The sequence below is a fragment of the Hydra vulgaris genome, chromosome 13 (assembly GCF_038396675.1).
Source record: "Hydra vulgaris chromosome 13, alternate assembly HydraT2T_AEP".
Taxonomy (NCBI): Eukaryota; Metazoa; Cnidaria; class Hydrozoa; order Anthoathecata; family Hydridae; genus Hydra; species Hydra vulgaris.
The window spans coordinates 56,481,728-56,501,296 of NC_088932.1; the positions used below are offsets into that span (position 1 = coordinate 56,481,728).

The 19,569-nt window shown below is 30.0% G+C and overlaps 1 protein-coding gene across 4 annotated transcripts in view; it reads right to left on the minus strand.

The window, feature by feature from the left end:
* Positions 1 to 19,569, minus strand: part of LOC136089195 (protein FAM227B-like) — a 66,721-nt gene that overhangs the window by 38,314 nt on the left and 8,838 nt on the right. For all 4 annotated transcript variants that reach the window (XM_065814912.1, XM_065814913.1, XM_065814914.1 and 1 more), the window contains 2 exons: positions 6,317 to 6,373; positions 6,182 to 6,220 (listed from right to left, as the gene is read on the minus strand). In XM_065814912.1, the coding sequence (XP_065670984.1) occupies positions 6,182 to 6,220; positions 6,317 to 6,373 (96 nt within the window). The remainder of the gene's footprint in view (positions 1 to 6,181; positions 6,221 to 6,316; positions 6,374 to 19,569) is intronic.

Consider the following 19,569-nt stretch of genomic DNA (forward strand, 5'->3'; position numbering starts at 1 on the left):
TCTGTACAGGAAGAAATAAGAGATCTATAGAGGTAAAGAATGAAATCAGAAAGAAGATCATAACAAGCACAATAGGTGATTAGGGTTGTCTAGAAACCAAGTCACAGAATTAATCTGAGTAAGAGATTGAGAAATACCGAACTTTTGTAAATGCTTGCAGGGTTAGTGGTGTTAGAGCAAAACCATTGAATGAAATGAGTGTTAAAGTCACCAAAAGTCATTCAGTGTGATGAGCATTAAAGTCAATGCACAATAAAAGCACTAACAGGGACACTTATCCATGTGCAACATTGCATTGTTAATACTTTGATATTTTACAGCTGTTGATGGAATCAGCCTTTCTGAGAGCTACCACAGAGTTCGGAAAACTCTACTACCAGCTGGCCCTAAAACCATTCAACTGAGTTTTAGAGCTTTACCCTCATTAGGAGATAACAGGAAGAGCAACATAGCAACTATCAAGGAGGCAAAAGCAAATATCTATAGAGTCAAGAAGATCCAGCATTCACCATCCTGGGCAGGAAACAATGTAACACAGGTTTACATCTATGCCAGCCTAATAGATGAGGCTGGTAAACAGAATAATTCTGCTTACCCCTCCAGTATTTGCTTAGGAGGCTTTTTAAAAGACAGGGGCTGGATGCAGTTGACATCTGTCTGAGATTACTTCCTTTAAGAAGTACTTCAAAACATTGACAAGGATGTTTTGGAAATGCAATAGAAAAAACACTACATCAAAAAGAATACTAGAGATAATAGACATATTCTGCCTTTTTAAGATATTATTTCCAATGCGGTCAGGCTACAATAAACATTTTGATGAATTTACAGCAGACTTTACTTATTGATACTACTTGATGATACAAGATGACCATAAATTAATTAAACACTGGTGGAAAACAATTGGGTTCCTCAAGTTATTTGGAAATGTGGAAATCCACACCAACTTGCATCCCTGGTAGTACCGCTTGTTTCTCCGCGCAGGGTCCTTGTTTGTCAAGGTACGCATTTTGGAGTTATTGAGTTAAGAGAGGGTTTTAACTACAAAAGTAGCCTCCTCGACTGAAGTGACCTTCTCGGCCTTGGGAAGGTGAATAATTAAAAATAATAATAATTTTGAATAAAAAAAAAATTTCCAACTTGCTCAAAAACTGTGGAATTGCAGGTTGCAAAGAACAGTAGATTTTCCAGATTTTAGAATATTTGACAATGGAGTTGAATCATTTAAACAAATTGTCACAATCAGATAATTTTCAACACCATCCTCAACAACAGACAATTGATCTTGGTTCTCAGTGAACCAGGTACCACATTATGCTAACTCAGAACAAAGTTATTCAGTTTAGTTTTCGAGTTATTCAGAGTTTTCCAGCAGGGTGGATAACAAGATTCAGTCAAGTACTTATTAAACAGTTTAAAGAGAATTGAAGAGACTTCTATAGAACATATTTGTAAGACTGACAGGAATATTGTCTGGATAACAAGCCATGGAAAAGTTTAATTGAGAAATGACTTATTTCTAAGTAATAGAAACAGGATTTAGATGTCTAACAATGAGTTAACCTGTTAAACTGGAATGACAGAAAAAGTATGACCGTTAGATTCAAGATTCAAATTAGAAGAAAAGGGAGTGATATTAAGATCAGATTTATGAATTGATGGAATGAAAGAATGAATGGAATGTTCAACTTACCTTTGTTAATCACCCTGATTAAGTTTTTCCAAAAGTCTCTAGAGCTTAACTTGTGAGATAAGATACAAGATTTAACAAACTCGGAATAATGGATCTTAGCATCAGACAGTACTTTCTTTTCTTAATTACATTAATTTCTTGCAATAATAATGAAATATATCGAAAACATTTGCTAAAAAAGAAAATCTTTTTGTACTAAAAAGTGGAAAATAAACTTTTTAATTTAAATTTTCAGTAAATTTCATTAAAATTTCAATGAAGCTCAGCAAATTAAAGATTGCCAGGACTGTACAGGATTCACTTTGAAACAGATCTGCCAATCGTTAGTTTACTGAACTATTAAATTTAAATTAAAAACTTTATTTTTGGCTTTTTAGTACAAAAAAGATTTTTTTGGATAACGTTTTTGCTTTATTTTTTTTTCTACTTTAGTATTTACAATGAGTTATGAAAATTAACAATGCGAATTATTGTTATGGAGCATTTCTTATTGCTATGTCGCAATTTCTTATTAAACAGTGTTCAGACTACAAGAAATAAAAGGAAGAATTGTAACTTAGTTCCCTGATAGCAAGCAACATTGGCGCATTATTTATCTCAATGTTGGCAAAATGTTGTTAACAATAACGGGTGATGCAGAAGTTATCGGACAAATCCTAATTTCATTATTTGAGCATAATAATTAGTTTTTGTGGTTTTATGCGTAGGCATAAATGTTCTATAAAATATAAACTTTATTATTTGAAACACAATTATTTAAAATGAGGTTAAATGCAGCTGAACGAGAATCTTTTCGAAAGCGACTAAAAATGTTTTTTGTAAATAAACCTAATATAAAAAAAAATCGTACATCATTTTGAAAAGGAAGGATTTGCTCGAAGTACAATATATAATAACCTAAAAAGACTTGAAACCGTTCAATCGTTTTCTGATAGAAGGCACCCTGGTCGTCCGACATCATAGACTAGAGAAAAGAAAGCCGAATTAACGAGACTTGTCAACAATCGAAAAGGGGTCAGGCAGAGAAAAATAGGTATTAAATTCGGTGTAAATCAATCGACAATTGGTCGTCAGTTAAAAAAAAAGTTCCCCAGAAATGTTCTTCCATTGATTTTGAAGAATTTGAAACAACTCTTCTTCATTTTTTGTAGCTCTTGTCTTAATTCCATGATCCAATATACTCCAGTGATTCTCGATAGGGTTCAAATCAGGACTTTGAGCTGGCCAAGAAAGAACCACTAATTTTTTGTTCTTTAAATAATTTTTCACATTGTTTGCTATGTGTTTCGGGTCATTATCTTGCTGAAAGACCCAACTTTTATCTTTAAAGAGCTCATTTGCACTAGGTATCAGTTGATGAATTAAGATTTGTTTGTACATTTTACTGTCCATAACACCAGGAATTTTACACAAACGACCAACACCCGATGAAGTAAAACATCCCCATACATTCACTTTTTTATCGTGCTTTACTGTTGGCTGTGTTACTAATGGATCGTAACATTCATTATGTAACTGCCAAACACGCGACCGCCCACTGAAGCGCAAACAAAATGGTGACTCATCACTCCATAAAACATTTTTCCATTGTTCGATTGTCCGATTCTGATATTGCTTTGCCCATTGAAATCTTTTTTTCTGGTTACTTTCAGAAATAAATGGTTTTTTAATGTAAGATTTAAATTTCCCAATAGAATGGATTCTTTATTTCAGCCGCTGTTATCTTTCTATTCTTTCGAACCTCTCTTATAATTATTCTGTCCTCTCTGGCAATTGTTTTACACCTTCTTTCGCTCCCTTCTTTGTGTTTAAAACTTCCAGTCAAATAATACTTGAACAAAAATCTTCGAATTGTAGTGCACCATCGATTCAATTTTTTTCCAATTTTATGTCAGTGTATCCGCTTTCATGCCATGCCACAATTTGGCCCTTTTCAAACTCAGTGAGTTGTTTTCTTATCTTTTTTGAGTTGTCTGGCGCATTGTTCGACTTGGGTGCTTTGATAGAAAAAGCGAAAATTGAAGCAAGAAAAATAATTTAGGATTACATTGTTGTTGAACAGTTACTTAGGGGTCCTCCATAAAGTACGTACGCTCATAGGGGGAGGGGGGAGGTCTTCAAAAAGCGTACGAAAGCGTATGGGAGGGGGGGGGGGGAGGGTTCAATTTAAAAGTATGTACTTCGATTTTCTAATTTATCACAATTAACCAGCTAATCAATAGAAAAGTTACATTCTGACTACAGATTCTAGTTTGCCAATATAAAAAGATGTATGGTATATGGAGTAGAGGGTATAGTTTTCCTTTATGCACACACATGTATGGGCGCCCTCAGAATTTTTTGATGTTCCAGATAGGACACATTCACACATCGTGCAAACTCATAACTTAAGTTTGTTTATACCTATGCCAAATGAGGAGGCCTTGCAAAATATCGAGATGGCGGAGGCCTGTGAACAAAAAGCCTTAAAACGCTTACCCTCCCGACCCCCAAAATGAGAGGGGTGTAAATTTTGCATGGTCATAACTTTTTTGTAATTTACAATATTTTTCTACAAAAATTAAAATCTGTCGATAAATTTAAATTTAGTTTTAGATGTTAAAATTAAAAATTTTGCTACATATTTCCCTCACGTTTGGGCAGGGAAGGGGGGAGGCAAATGCTTTAGGGCTTTTTGTTCCCAGGCCTCCGCCATCCAAATTTTTTGCAAGGCCACCTCATTTGGCATATTAACAAACTTAAGTTTGCACGATGTGTGAAAGTGCTCTATCTGGAACATCAAAAAATCCTGAGGGGGCCCATGCACACATGCCCGCCCTTATATACTGGCCCTGAGTAAGACCTGAGGGCCAAGGTTGATGGGACGGAGTCACCGCCAAAAAAAACGTGTCAATGGCGTCTCAAAATCTTCCAAATTTGACCGCTAAGTTTTGCTAAAATAAAAAGCTTCTTAAATTAGCAAAAGGGCACAAAATTTGCTGTTGCCCCCTCCCACTGGGTTTTACCCTTTGTTTTCAATATTACTGATCTCACGTTGGACTCGTTTTTTACTAACTAAAGAGGGGTGCCTGAAAAAAACGTCCACCTTAAGTATATATTATTTACATTTGATTCGTTATTAAAACAAAAAAAGGTTAACATGGATTTCACCGGGAATCGAACCTGTATCTCCGTCGACTATTGCCGCCGCATTAACCTCTCGCCCAAATACACACTTACCTTCACTAAATTTTAAATTTATCTAAATTATTATTTGCATTTATACTTAAAGACGTTTTTAAAATGCGCAAACAAAGAGCCTTGGGGTCGTATAAAGTATCAAAGGTACCCTCCGTCTTTTTTTTTTTTAATTAAACTATTTTATTAAGAAAAAAAAAAAAAGGAGGGGTGGGGGGGGAGATATTTGAGGGGGGGGGGTATTGAGAAACGTACGTACTTTTAAGGGGGGGTGGGGACATAAAAGTACGCATGGCAACAGGGGGAGGGGGGTCAAATTTCAAAATTTTTGGCGTACGTACTTTATGGACGACCCCTTACTGCTGTTGCTTCATCTGCAGGAGTTGAAGAATATTTTCATCATTTGGTCTTATGCATTCAAACATTAGAAATAGAATCGGAATTGAGAAAGCAGGCAAATTGGTTTTTCTATTCAAACTATTTAATCAAAAAGCATTAGAATAAACGAGTTTAATTGATTGAATCTTTGAAAATTTGTAAATAATCAACCTTAAAAAGGATTTTTCAACATTTTAAATTAATTTAGTTATGATTTCATTATATTTTTAAAAACTATTTGATTAAGAGTTTGTTTGTTTTGATAAAAATTTAAATTTTTAAATTTTTCCGATTTAAATCAAAAAAATCAGATTTAAATCAAAAAAATCGATTTCTTTGATGTTTTTCAAAAAAAATTGTGATTTTTATCAACCCTGTTCTTATGTAGTATTGGCAATATACACCAGAAGGGTTTGGGAAACCTTACTAACAGCTCAGCTCAGCTGGCCTCAGAACCATTAAACTAAGTTTTAGAGCTGTCCCTCTTTAGAAGAACGAGTTGCATAGCCAAAAAAATGGGGTTATAATATATATTCATTGAATTGTAATGCCACTTATTTTACAAAATGATAAAAATGCAGTACATCTAATGTACTGCGCTCAGCCTATCAATCAGAACCAGCAATCAAAACTCAGACTATTGTTTTCCGGCAAGACATCACTTACAGCTGTAAAATAAATATGGATTTTAAAATATGAAATATTTATTTCTCACAATAACTAATAGACACATATAATGAAAATAAGTTATTTTGTTAAAGTTAATGATATTTATTGCTTCAATTAACAGAAACAAATATTAATGATATACATTATATGATCTGAAAAAAGAATTAACTTTTACTTGGTTTAATAGTATACTCAACTTTAGTTGGTCAACAGTACCTAGATAATTGCAGCCAAGTATTAATAACAAACTATGATTTAACAAACCTGACTCAAAAGTTCCAAATATATCAACCAAAATAAATCCTAAACAAAAATATAAAAAAAAGTTTTTAAATAAAAAACTTAAATAAATCAACGAAAAAATTTATGTTCTTGCATAATATAAATATAATGTCTAACATTTAGAACTGCAATCGAAGCATCAGAAATGACGTATTTTATTATTCTTTTGCTAATCTATATAAAATAAGAAATTTACATTTAAAAATATATATATATTTATATATATACATATATGTATATACACAAACATATATACATATATATATAAATATATATACCTATACATACATACATACATACATACATACATACATACATACATACATACATACATACATACATACATACATACATACATACATATATATATATATATATTTATATATATATATATATATATATATATATATATATATATATATATATATATATATGAAAATTAACAACCCAATCAAATTTCATTTTACCGAAAAAAAAAATTTTATCTTTGTAAATATGAGGGACAAATGTCAAAACCCAGATACTACAGAAATTCCAAAAAAAAAGAAAAAAATTTGGTTGAAAGTGGGAACAAAATATATGCGTTATATGTGTTTTCAGAAAACGACATAATAATTGAGGTTTTAAGTGTTAAACGAAGAAGACCTCAACAAATAGAAAAAAAACGATTTCTTCATGATTACTCTTTTACTTATGACAGGTTCATTCCATATAAGATGAGCCAAACCTTCCCATCTCAGATTTCTTGAAATTTACACTCCTTATAGGTATTATGGAAAAAAAGATTTCCCTAAAATTTTAACTCATTATCTTGAAGCATTCTAAAACTAGGGCAACTTGAAAAATTAATGCCTATTTTGAGCAATTTATTGTTTTTTTGAAAAGTCTTATTTTTGAATCCATAAAAAACCAATTATTTTGAATACTTAAAAATCAATCTGTTGGCAGTAATCTACCTTAACTTTCAAAAAATTAAAAATTTTAATTTACAAAAATAATTATTTTTGGCCATCTTGGACAAAAAAAACACTTTAAAGAAAAAATTTCAATATTAATAAAACAAATAAAAGTGAAATACACATGCAAATGTGAGAATTGTGTTATTTTGTGAGAATATAATATTTTGTAACATTGGATTCAAAATTATAGAAGTTAGATCCCCCCTAAAAAAGCCTCCAGCCTTAAAATGGTAAAATTAGGTCAATTTTAGAACTGAAAATTACCCGGGTGTCCAGTAAATTTAACACTTAAAACTTTCAGGAATGTATCTTCAATACAAGAAGAAGAAATACAGAAAAAATAATTTTGCAATGGCTTGTAGCTGCTGAGATATTTGAACTTAAACTTTCTACCATAATTGGATTCTGGAATTCAAAATCTGCCATTTTGAATTTGTTATATATAATCAATACCTTTAAAACCGATGAATATTTTAATGTAAAAATTTGTTTATTTATTCTTTTTTAAACAAGGAATTTAAAAATAACTTAAAAGTTAATTATTTTTAAGTAGGGTTAAAAAAATAGTATTACTTCATTTTATGATGATGCATCTTTACTTTAAGTTATTGAATATGTATGATGCAAATACATTTTATTAATTTTGATAAATGAAATAACATATTTTTTTATATTTAGATAAAATAATAACAAGTATCTTAAAACTAAAAATGTAATATCAGAGTTTTACTAAACCTTGATTGCCATAAAACTTTGTTTACTCAAATGGTTGGCGAAAGAGTTATTCAAAGCTTCATGGAAGGAAAGAAAAAAATGCTTGCATGGAGATGTGATTTAACTTTAAATGACTGTAGTTCTATATGTTTTCATCATGTTCCTATATGTTTTCTATATGTTTTCATCATGTTCCTTGCACATTATGAAACTACACAAAGGATTGTTGTGATTGGGTTCTGAGCCAAAACTCTAACCACTGCGCCACGGCTGCTCAATTTTGTGAAGCCAATAAGCAAAAAATTGCTAAATCAAACAGAAATGAAAAAATAAACCTACTAACATTAACACCAAATAGTTGGACAATCCAACAAACAACAGAATACTTTTCTGTACCAAAGTCAATGATTAAAAAAGCATGTAAACTTAAAGGTGTCTAAAGGTATCTTAAGAGAGTGTAAAAAAATTACTTGAAATAAGATATCACAAGCACTTAAAACAAATATCAAGAATTTTTATCAGTGTGCTGAATATTCTTGGAATTGTCCTGGTGAGAAAGAATTTGTTTCAATTAAAATCGATAGTCAAAAACAACATATCCAAAAGTGATTATTACTTGTAAATCTAAAAAAGCTACATTAAGAATTTCTAAAAACAGGAGAGAAAATAGGATTTTCAAAGTTTTATCAGCTTCATCCAAAATGGTGTGTAACAGTAGATAGTGCATCTGGTGTGCATTCAGTGTGTGTCTGTCAAGTACACCAAAATTCAAAGCTGATTACTTATGCAGTTCTCCGGTAACATTGAATATAAAGAACTTTTATCAAAAACAGCATATAACATTGAGAATCACAACCGTATGCTTCATAGTTGTGATAACTGTCCTAATGTAGAAAACTTAAAACAGTATATAAGTGATATCTTCAATCAACATGGTTTTGAATATGAGGATATAGTGCTGTACAAACAGTGCTTAAAAAAGGAGAATGCAATTATTTTGGTAACTTTAGAACTTCCGTTAGAGGAGTTTCTTGAAAAAATTGTTTCTACAATTAAAAACTTGCGATCACACCATTTTATTTAAAAGGCACAGTCTTATTCCTTCGAATTCTGAAAAAAATCTTAACAAAACCAAATTATTGTTTTGCTTGATTTTGCAGAAAATTATAGTTTTATAGCACAAGACGCAGTCCAAGAATTTCATTGGAATAATAGCTAAGCAACACTACCTCCATTTGTTATATATTACAAAGATTTTGAAAATCAAAATTTTTGTAATATAACTCAAACCAATAAACTATTGCATAATATTTGACTGTATACAACATGATGCTAATGCTGTTAATGCATTTTTAGCTAGAGTTTTAGAAGATATAAAAATTGTCTTGCCAAATTTGACCTTATGTTATTACTTTAGTGATGGAGCAGCTAGCCAATACTAAAACTTTAAAACTCTTAGCAATCTATATCATCATTTTCAAGACCATGGAATACGTGCAGAGTGGCATTTTTTTGCAATAAGCCATGGTAAAAGTCCATGTGATGGCATTGGTGGGACCATAAAAACAACTTGTAATAGGGACTAGCTTGCAAAATAACCAAATATTACCTGTCACTGAAATGTTTAAATGGTGTATTGAAAACATAACAGGTGTTAAGTTCATAATATTTCTGAAACTAATAAAACTAAGGTGACCAACTATTTTTTGTTCAAAAAGAGTACACTTTGCGAGTATTTTATAGGTGAAAAAAAAAAGAAGAAAAAAAGATTATATTTTCTTTTAAAAATGTATTTTTCTTTGGAGTGGATTTTTTTTGCTAAATGAATACGTTCGTCTAATAATGTAGCCACATCCGAACAAATTTCATTTTGCATATTAAATTTGACTGATAAGACAGCAGATAATGTTTTTACAGAAAGTTGTGACTTCTCACTGCTCCAATAATCAATCCCTAGTGAAAAAACTCTTTCAAACAGCAGCATTAGTGTCTGGACTACATAAAGAAATTTCTATTAAAACTTTTAAATTTTCATGTGAGATATGTTCTACTCTAAAATGCCAAAAGATTTCTACCCATCTTTTGTCAAGTTCAATTTTCTCATCGTTTCATTTCTTCAATTTTTCTTCAGTTAAATATAAATTTACTCTTCGAATTTCTTCAAAGAGAAAATTGTCATTAATAACAATATCTTTTACTTTCTTCATTACGAATTCAGCTGCTGAAGAAACTGCGTTCCATTCAATTTTACTATTTAGAAGGTTCCATTTGAAACAATTCAATGCTCTAAAGTTCACTATCCATTCTTCGATATATTTTTAGCAAATTTTATAAAAAACTTTTATTTCTTTTAAAAACTCATTTTTTATTAAGGGTTGGAATCTTCCAAAACAGTCAGTTTATGCCTTAGAATTAGTGGTAAAAATCCATCATTAAATCTTGATTTACATAGCAGTATGATATCGTTTAATATAATACAAACTTCTGCTGCTGAAATTTTATCTCCTGAAATTTGTAGAGTAATTTTATGAAACAAGGACGCCTGACTGTGAATAAAATAAAGCATAGGTTCTGAAATATCGTTTTGAAAGAATTTCTTTACAATTGTAGGACATTTATCAAGGCTTAAAAAATATGAACGTTGTGGATCATATAACTGCAAAACGCGTTCTAATGCTGGAGTTAAAGCAAGTCATCTGACTTTGGAATAACCAAATAGTTTTTTGCATTGAATACCAGCCTCTTCACAAAATTCTTTCAAACTTGCTACCATACTGTAAACCGATTGAAATATAAATATATATTTGTATAATATATATATATATATATATAATAATTACTTCCACATCTATTGAGATTGAACTTGATGCTGTATTGATGGCATTTGATATAATGTGAGCATTACAACCGATTCACAAAATATTTTATTTCAGAAGATCTTGTAATATTGTGGGCGGGTGCATCCTCCAAAATTAGTATTTGTGTTATCAGCCGAGAGCGCCAAAATTTTCATATTCAAATTGTTGTCTGTTATAACTCGAAATAAGTGATTAGACAATTATGTCTGATGTTTTGTCTTCGATTTATTCAAAATTTAAAATCTTAATTTGAATACCATTCTTAATATCGAAATTAAAATTGGATAAAACTATGATTATGGATTATTGTATGAAAAGCAAAAGTACCCTCCATAACTGCTAATTTTTTTTTATTAGTTCCAAAAGTATTCTTTTTATAAAATGTTGTCAGTTTGGATGTTGACGCTGCTATGTCATGAGACGTTTTATGTACTTTAGTTTCAATGTGTGCCGTTATTGCACTATGTCCATGAATTGCAATTGAAAATTCCCTATTGCAGATTGTGCATTTAACCAAGGAGTCATCATTTCCATTTTTAACTATAATGAACAGAAACTCTTTTTATAAATTTTCGCTTAAATAATTTTTCCTTCTTTTGTTATCGCTTATATTTGAATTAATAATCTAAAAATTATATTAGTAATATATTTTTTATTTTGATTTTAAATAAATATTATAATCTGATATTATTTAAGTAAAATGAAAATGAAACTAAAATATTAATACTTACATGCAACTTCACCTTCACTAGATAAATAAAATAAAATTTTATTTTATTTTGTACACCTCAAATCTTAAATTAATTAAACAGAAAGGGAATTCCCATAAAATTTATGCCATCTTTGCAATGACATTGTAAATAGAGGAAGTGTTTGTTTAACGGTGAAAAGTGAAAAAAAAAATGTTTTAAACCGTATATTGATTGGAAGCTAGAAATGAAACATATATCAGGTTATACATGTTTTACAACAGTTAATGCAACTAATAATAAAGAAGGCCGGACTTCGGACCGCATAGGTGATTTGCATGCTGGAATATATCTTGAATGTGTCTATGGTAAAGAACGGTACATTGAAATTGTACAAGAATTTGCAGATGATTCAGATTTATATGAAATTTATGCAACAAAATGGAGTAAACTTTAAATGGCCCTTCAAATTTATTCATATATTGGAAAAATATAAGCCATTATGTACGGATATCTTTATTTTAAAATCTATTTTTAAATTCCTTGTTTAAAAAATAATAAATAAACAAATTTTTACATTAAAATATTCATCTGTTTTAAAGATATTGATTATATATAACAAATTCAAAATGGCAGATTCTGAATTCCAGAACCCAATTATGATAGAAAGTTTAAGTTCAGATATCTCAGCAGCTACAAGCCATTCCAAAATTATTTTTTCTGTATTTCTTCTTCTTGTATTGAAGATACATTCCTGAAAGTTTTAAGTGTTAAATTTACTGGACACCCGGGTAATTTTCAGTTCTAAAATTGACCTAATTTTACCATTTTAAGGCTGGAGGCTTTTTTAGGGGGGATTTAACTTCTATAATTTTGAATCCAATGTTTCAAAATATTATATTCTCACAAAATAACACAATTCTCACATTTGCATGTGTATTTCACTTTTATTTGTTTTATTAATATTGAAATTTTTTCTTTAAAGTATTTTTTTTGTCCAAGATGGCCAAAAATAATTATTTTTGTAAATTAAAATTTTTAATTTTTTGAAAGTTAAGGTAGATTACTGCCAACAGATCGATTTTTAAGTATTTAAAATAATTGGTTTTTTATGGATTCAAAAATAAGACTTTTTTCAAAAAAACAATAAATTGCTCAAAATAGGCATTAATTTTTCAAGCTGCCCTAGTTTTAGAATGCTTCAAGATAATGAGTTAAAATTTTAGGGAAATCTTTTTTTCCATAATACCTATAAGGAGTGTAAATTTCAAGAAATCTGAGATGGGAAGGTTTGGCTCATCTTATATGGAATGACCCAACATTAAAGTTATACAAGATAATAATCTTGTTAGAGTTACAGTTTGCATCAATACTACTTTATCAACTTTTGGAATTGGAAAACCAAGAATAGAAAGAATAAGAGGATCTCTTCACTGGTAAGTGAACAGAAATAAACATTTTTTATTATTTATTTACTAATTAGTGATTGAAATAAAATACAAAATGCACAAATGTGTTTTAACAAAATTTCTCTCAAAAATAACAAAAAAAAGCTTTTATGTTTCAAGCTTGAAAGTTTGGTTTAGTTAACTTAATAAAACATTATACAACTTTTTGATTATTTTTAAAGAGTTTCTCCAAAAACCAACAAGGAAAACATACAAACCGAGCTCTTGCCTTTTCAGATCATATAGCAAATAGTATTATTGACCATATCAAGTCTTTTAAAGGATGAAAAATTTATTATACATTATATGACATTAAAAAGCTGTATTTACCAGAGGATCTTAATTTATCAAAAATGTATGATATGTAGAAGGAGTGCCTCCTAAAAAAAAAGTTTGTCAAGAAACCTACAGGGCAGAATATAAAATATCGTATAAAAAATAAATATATATTCAAAAGCTACTAAGGCGTAAAAATATGGGTACAAGAGGTAAAAAAGTAGGTAAAAAAATAGGTAAAAAAATGTTGGTGCGATGGTAACGAATCAGTACTTTGATAATTAAGAACTTTATTGGATATTCATCATTTGAATGATGTCTGAACCAATGATGTTTGAAAAACAAAAAAGCAAAAATCATTTGAATGTCTGAATCAATTTGAATGATGTTTGAATCAATGAGTCTAGCCTTCTATCTTTCATCTTCTAGGATTAACTCTTACTTTTGATCTTTCTTGGAAAACATATATCAAATCCATTACAAAATTAAATTACAAAATCTCAAATCTGTTCTTGTATGGAATAGTTGCCATATCTGGGGCAGATCATCCAATGATGCTCTTTCTCTTTTAGACAAGGTGCAAAAACGCATTGTAAACATAGTTGAACCTGCTCTCGCTGCCAACTTCCAACCATTATCACATCATCGTAATGTTGTTTCTCTTTCTCTTTTCTAGAAAATACTATAATGGTCACTGCTCTAAAGAGCTAGCATCTCTTGTGCCATCTATCTTGCATTTGACATTGCTAAAAATATGAGTTGTCCTAATGTTTCTACAAACAATATTTATTATGTACACATTTAATATACATTGCTTAGGATCAAATAGTGCTCACTTATTTTGTTGTGATGAAACTTATGGTAAAAAGGGAGCAGATGATGTAGCAAGCATGCTGGAGCACTATTTTGACTACATTTTAACAAAAGATGTATCACATTTGCAGCGTTTTTGTGTGCTGAGCAAAATAAGAATTGGACTATTATGCATTTATTACACTTTAATGTAGTGAATAAGAAATGATTTCAACAAATTATACTATCTTTCCCAAAAAGGGGCTACAGCTACATGGAGTGTGACCATGATAAGGTATTGGTTAAGCAGAAGGTTTGAGCAGAGCAACCAATAAATTGGATAGAAGAATTTTGTACATGTTGTAAGAAAGAAGAATTTTGTACATGTTGTAAGAATTTTGTACATGTTGTAATGTTGTATGTTTTTTGTATTTTTGTGAGAAACCTTTTGAAGTTGTTAAGATAGAGCTGAACATGTTCCTAAATTTTCTGAACATGTCAAACCATTTTACTAGGCTAATTATCCGATACCAACACACCCTAGTTGTGAAATTATTTTCTCACAAGAACTCCTTGCTATGTTACAATACAGACCCAATTGGAATCAGTTCAAATGAAATTGCATTGCAAATGGTGGACGCTTTTTTCTAACAGTTAAAACTTTTTTAAAGAGGAAAAAAGAAAAAGGGAAAAGAAAACATTTATAAATTATATGAAAAATACAATCAATTAAAAAGAAATGTTTTAAAAGAAGAAAAGAAAAAGAAACATCTGAAAGAGCCATTACTTTATTTTACTATGTATTATTATTTTTATTTATTTATTATTGTTTTTATTTTTAATCTTATATATTTTTTTTGTCAAAAGTACTTTAAGTAATTTTTTGTTTTGTCTGTAATGTTTGTTGTAACTTTTGCTTTGTTTTGATTTTCTCAGTGTTTTTCTGTTTATATTTTATTTATTTATTTGGACATGATATTTGCAATATATTTTGGTTATTATATTATAAGAACTATGATTAATATATTTACTAAATCTTTATAATTTTTTTGTAGTCGTTTTTATGTCATCATTAGTTGTTACGTTTTATCAGTTTATTACTGTTTGTAACTGTAACTCTGTATAAATGTATAAATGATTGTTGTAGAGACTGCCAATCAGCTGTGCATCGTATACTGACCTTAAAATTTTAAATTCAACTTTTAAAATTTTTTGCATGCCTGAGGCTCAGCAATTTTTCAATGATCTGCCTCACAAAGGTCAGTTAAGTGATGATGAATCAATGTCAGAGTTGTCCGAACTTGAAATTTAAATTAAAAAATTGATTAAAGGAAAAAAGAAAATCTCAAAAAAAAAATTTACTCCTAAATTGATTTCTTTACTTACCTCATATGTACTTTTCTTTTTTTTTTTTAAGCTCAATTTTTTCTAATTTTTTTTTCATCTCAGGGTAGTGGAAGGTGAGAAGGGTTGAGTGTTAGAAAGCTTGTCGAAATAAGAATTAACAAAATGAACTAAATAAATTTTAATTTTTTAAGCATATTACAGAAAAGTTTATAAAAAAACTTATCAACAGTATGTGATATAAATCTAAAATGTTAGAATTTATTTAATTTTTTTGCACATCTCCTGATGTGCGACATATTATCAAGCTAATTTATCATGAAACAGATCATACTTATTTACAAACCTAAAATATACGTGTGAAACTGCAAATAAAATAGTGAGATAAGTCTTCAAACCTCATTTTTTTTTATTCTCAAAATGAAAAAAACGTGACATCATTGGTTTTCCCCTTGCACCCTTAATTTTGTTAATCCTAAATCGATGAACTTTAGCTTAAAAGTAAATGAAAATGTGTTTTATTCTGAATAATTTTCAAAAAAGGTTACCCACAACATGAAAATGTTAAAATGGTATATAAGTAGTATTTGCTGGCAGTAGCATTATGACTTTATGAAGGCTAGAACTTTCTTGAACTTTTCGGAACTTTTTAGAATTTTCTGAACTGTCACAAATGTTTTTGAAAATGATGTTTCTGAACTGTCACAAATGTTTTTGAAATCTCTGAAACTTTCTAGAACTTTCTGGAGGCTTCTAGAAGTTTATGGAAATTAGCAAGATTTAGATTATATAAAGGTTGCGTTAAATAAAATTGACACTATTTCTTATGATTAGGATGTTAAAAAAATCATACAGAATGTTATCATACAGAAAAATAATTATTTATGTATTATTATTTCAGTTAAATTACTTTTTTTTAGAAAAAATTCATTATTATTTAAAATGGCAACAAAACAGCAACAAGTGCGTGATGCAATTTTGCACGCTTGAGTGGAAGATCCTAATTTGCCTCTCAAATCAATTGTAAGAACTGTTGTATTTTCTAAAAGCACTGTGATTAGAACTTAATACAATAAATGAAAAGCCTGGAAACAGCAACAACTTGAACATTAACAAAGAACTGAAGTCGAATATTTTGGCAAAAATAAGGGCAAATCATAACATTTCTGAGCAAGATTTGGCAAGACAAAGTAAAAAATTAAGTCCTTCAAGATGTATAAAGCCCCAGATCGCAATACTGAAGAAAATTTAGTGGCGAGAAGTTGTGCAGGAAAATTATACAAACTATTGTGTAGAAAAGAAAAAAGTATAATTATGGATGATGAAACTTAAGTGGAACTAAATTTCAAAACAATACCAGGTCATCATTTTTATATTGGAGTCTCCAGGAAAAAGTTAAAGGCTAAATCTAAAACAATAAAACTAAAAAAATTCCCCCCAAAAATTAAGGTTTGGCAAACCATATGTCAATGTGGATTGAAAACACAAAGTTTCATCACTAACTCCACAATAAATAGTGAAATTTATCAAAAAGAGTACCTTAAAAAGCGCTTATTGCCCACAATGGTAATGCAACCTTTTAGCCTGACCTTGCATCATTTCATTACTCCAAATCAAACTTTTACAATGCCAATAGTATTGATTTCATACCTAGAACACACAATCCTGCAAATTGTCCTGAACTTCATCCAATTGAGCAATATTGGGCGAATATTAAAGCCAAGTTACGTCAAGCAAGTTAAGGCAAGCAAAATCAAGTACCGACTTCAAGAAGAAGTGGGATAAAGCCACCACAGAGTATGAACCTCAAGTAAAATCAAGAAAAAAATTGAAAAATTTTATTGTACTGAAGAAATTTAACTTTTTTCTTTGCTTATTCTTGTTAAAAAAATTAACTTTGTAGCTCATTCCTATCTTTTTTAATTCAAGGTATAAAAAGTGTCAGTTTTACTTAACCCAACCTTTAAGCTGCCTAATTGAGCAATGCTAATAATTATATACAGCCCTTGGAATTAGGGTCGACATTTGGCAATGTTGACCTAACTGCTGACCTAAAAGTGTTTGAGGTCAGCAAAAAATTGCTGACTTCATCTCTATGTTTTATGGTTAGACCTTTGTATCAAACCTGCTTTGTGCCGACCTGATGCTAACCTCTAAAATATTGAGGCCATTTATTGCTGATCTCATTTTTCCTCATTCTGAGGGTTGTATATATGTATCCACATTTGCCAAATGGCAGTCAAAAAATATAGAAGTAAAATAACACATTTATTTATTATTTATATATTTTCAGAAATATACCTAAGTATTAATCATAATGTCCTATAAGAAAAGTGCTTCCACTACTAAAAGAAACAAGACAACCTGGATGAAGAATCTTGTACAATTTTATGAGCCATATAGGAAAAGAAGAACTGTCCACTAAAAGAACATTCACTGGAAGATAACAGCAAGATACCACTCAAAATCCAAATTGCTGGTCGCTATCTGTTCCTGGGAGAATCTATCAAAGGGAGATGAGTAAAAAAAAAGTAAAAAAGTTATGAAATTAAATTTTCCAAATGTATTAACTCAAGTTGTACAGGCAAAACTGGATCAAGTGCTGAAGACAAAAATGTGTAAAAACAAAGAAAAGAAAATTCATTGAATGAAGTTTTTGACATCACAAAAAAATATGGTGAATGGCTCTGCAATAAGGGCAAAAGATTGTATTATCTTCAGATTAAAAGCAAAGGACAGTTTGGGTATACAACTGAGAAGCCTGCCAGTTCAAAAATGAAGAAAAATGAACTCTACTTCAACAACAGTAAGGGCAACAACAACAATGTCATCTTCCAAAACCAAGTCTGAGGCAGAATATCAAGAGTCTGAAGATTCAAAATAACAGTCCCAAAGTACTTACTTTAGCAAAACCAAAACTGCAACTAAATAAGCAATAAAGAAAACACTATACGTTGAAAGATGATTACTGCAATTTGATGCTAACTATAAATAGTCAGCAAGAATATTAAGTGTTAGTGTTATAGAATAAACAAAGAGAAGTTAGGTTACAAGCACTAGCTCTAACAGACAAAAAAGCAGATATTGTTGTTAAAGGTATAACAGCTATTCTTGATGAATACAATTTATAAAAGAGTATAAAGATGATTGTATTGGACACTACAAATGTAAACACTGGAAAAAGGAATGGGATTTTCAGTCAGTTAAAAAGATATTTTACTGAGAAAAAACTGGTAGAACCACAATTTATTGGTTGTCAACATCATGTTCTTGAGCCCTACATGAGTCCTTCGCATAGTAATGGATAAAGAACTTTGAGGAAACAATGTCCCTCGACATCTGATATTCGCTTATTAATATAATTAATAAGCGAATATCAGATGTAATATTGATATTTGCTTATTCCTGCTGTTCCAGTAATCTATCAGTATTATAGATTATCAGAACAGGAAATGATTACTGGAACAGCAGGGCAGCGACATGTTATGAAATATCTATTTGATTTAACTCACATGGGGACACAAAAAAGCCATAACCCTAATATAGATACAAACATTGAGTTGCTACATTGACTGACAAATAAATAAAACATGTGAGGAGTGTTGCTTTTTTACTATATAACATGCGCGGAGTGTTGCTACATACAACTATTTTATAGTCTGCTGCTATAAGGAAGTGCTGCTAAATCAACTGAGGGTTACTTAAAATTTAAATTTTAAGATCAACAGTAAATTATTATTTGCAAAAAAAAAAAGTTGTTTTCATCTGAAACAAGAAAGACATGATAAAAACCAAACTAAACTAGATACTTTTTTAAGTTCAGAAACAACTTGTAACTCTAACAATGATTCTGAGATAAACACTTTGCCATATGAAATCAATTCAAATGAAAGCAGAGAATATACTTCCAGTTGAGATGGAAGGTGAAGAATCAAGCCAAAACAGAGAATTGAGGAAAACTGAAGAACAAACAAGAACACCAAATTCAAAACACTGTTCCTACAAATATAACTAGTGGGCTCTCTTTTTGTACATAGGAAGAAATATCTGATTGGTCTCAGACTCTTACACACCATAATATTCAAGAAATAGATATGAAGAGTCAAACCATTCATCAAACAGCTCCCAAAAAAATTGTGAGGATCGTTTATTTAGCTAAAGTTTTTTGCCGAAAAAATTTGAACTGTAAAATTTATCCAAGATCATAACAAATTTACTCAAAAAAAGTGAAAGAATTATTTTGTTTCTGTTGTAAACTATTCAACAATACAGATGTTTGCTTTGCAAAAA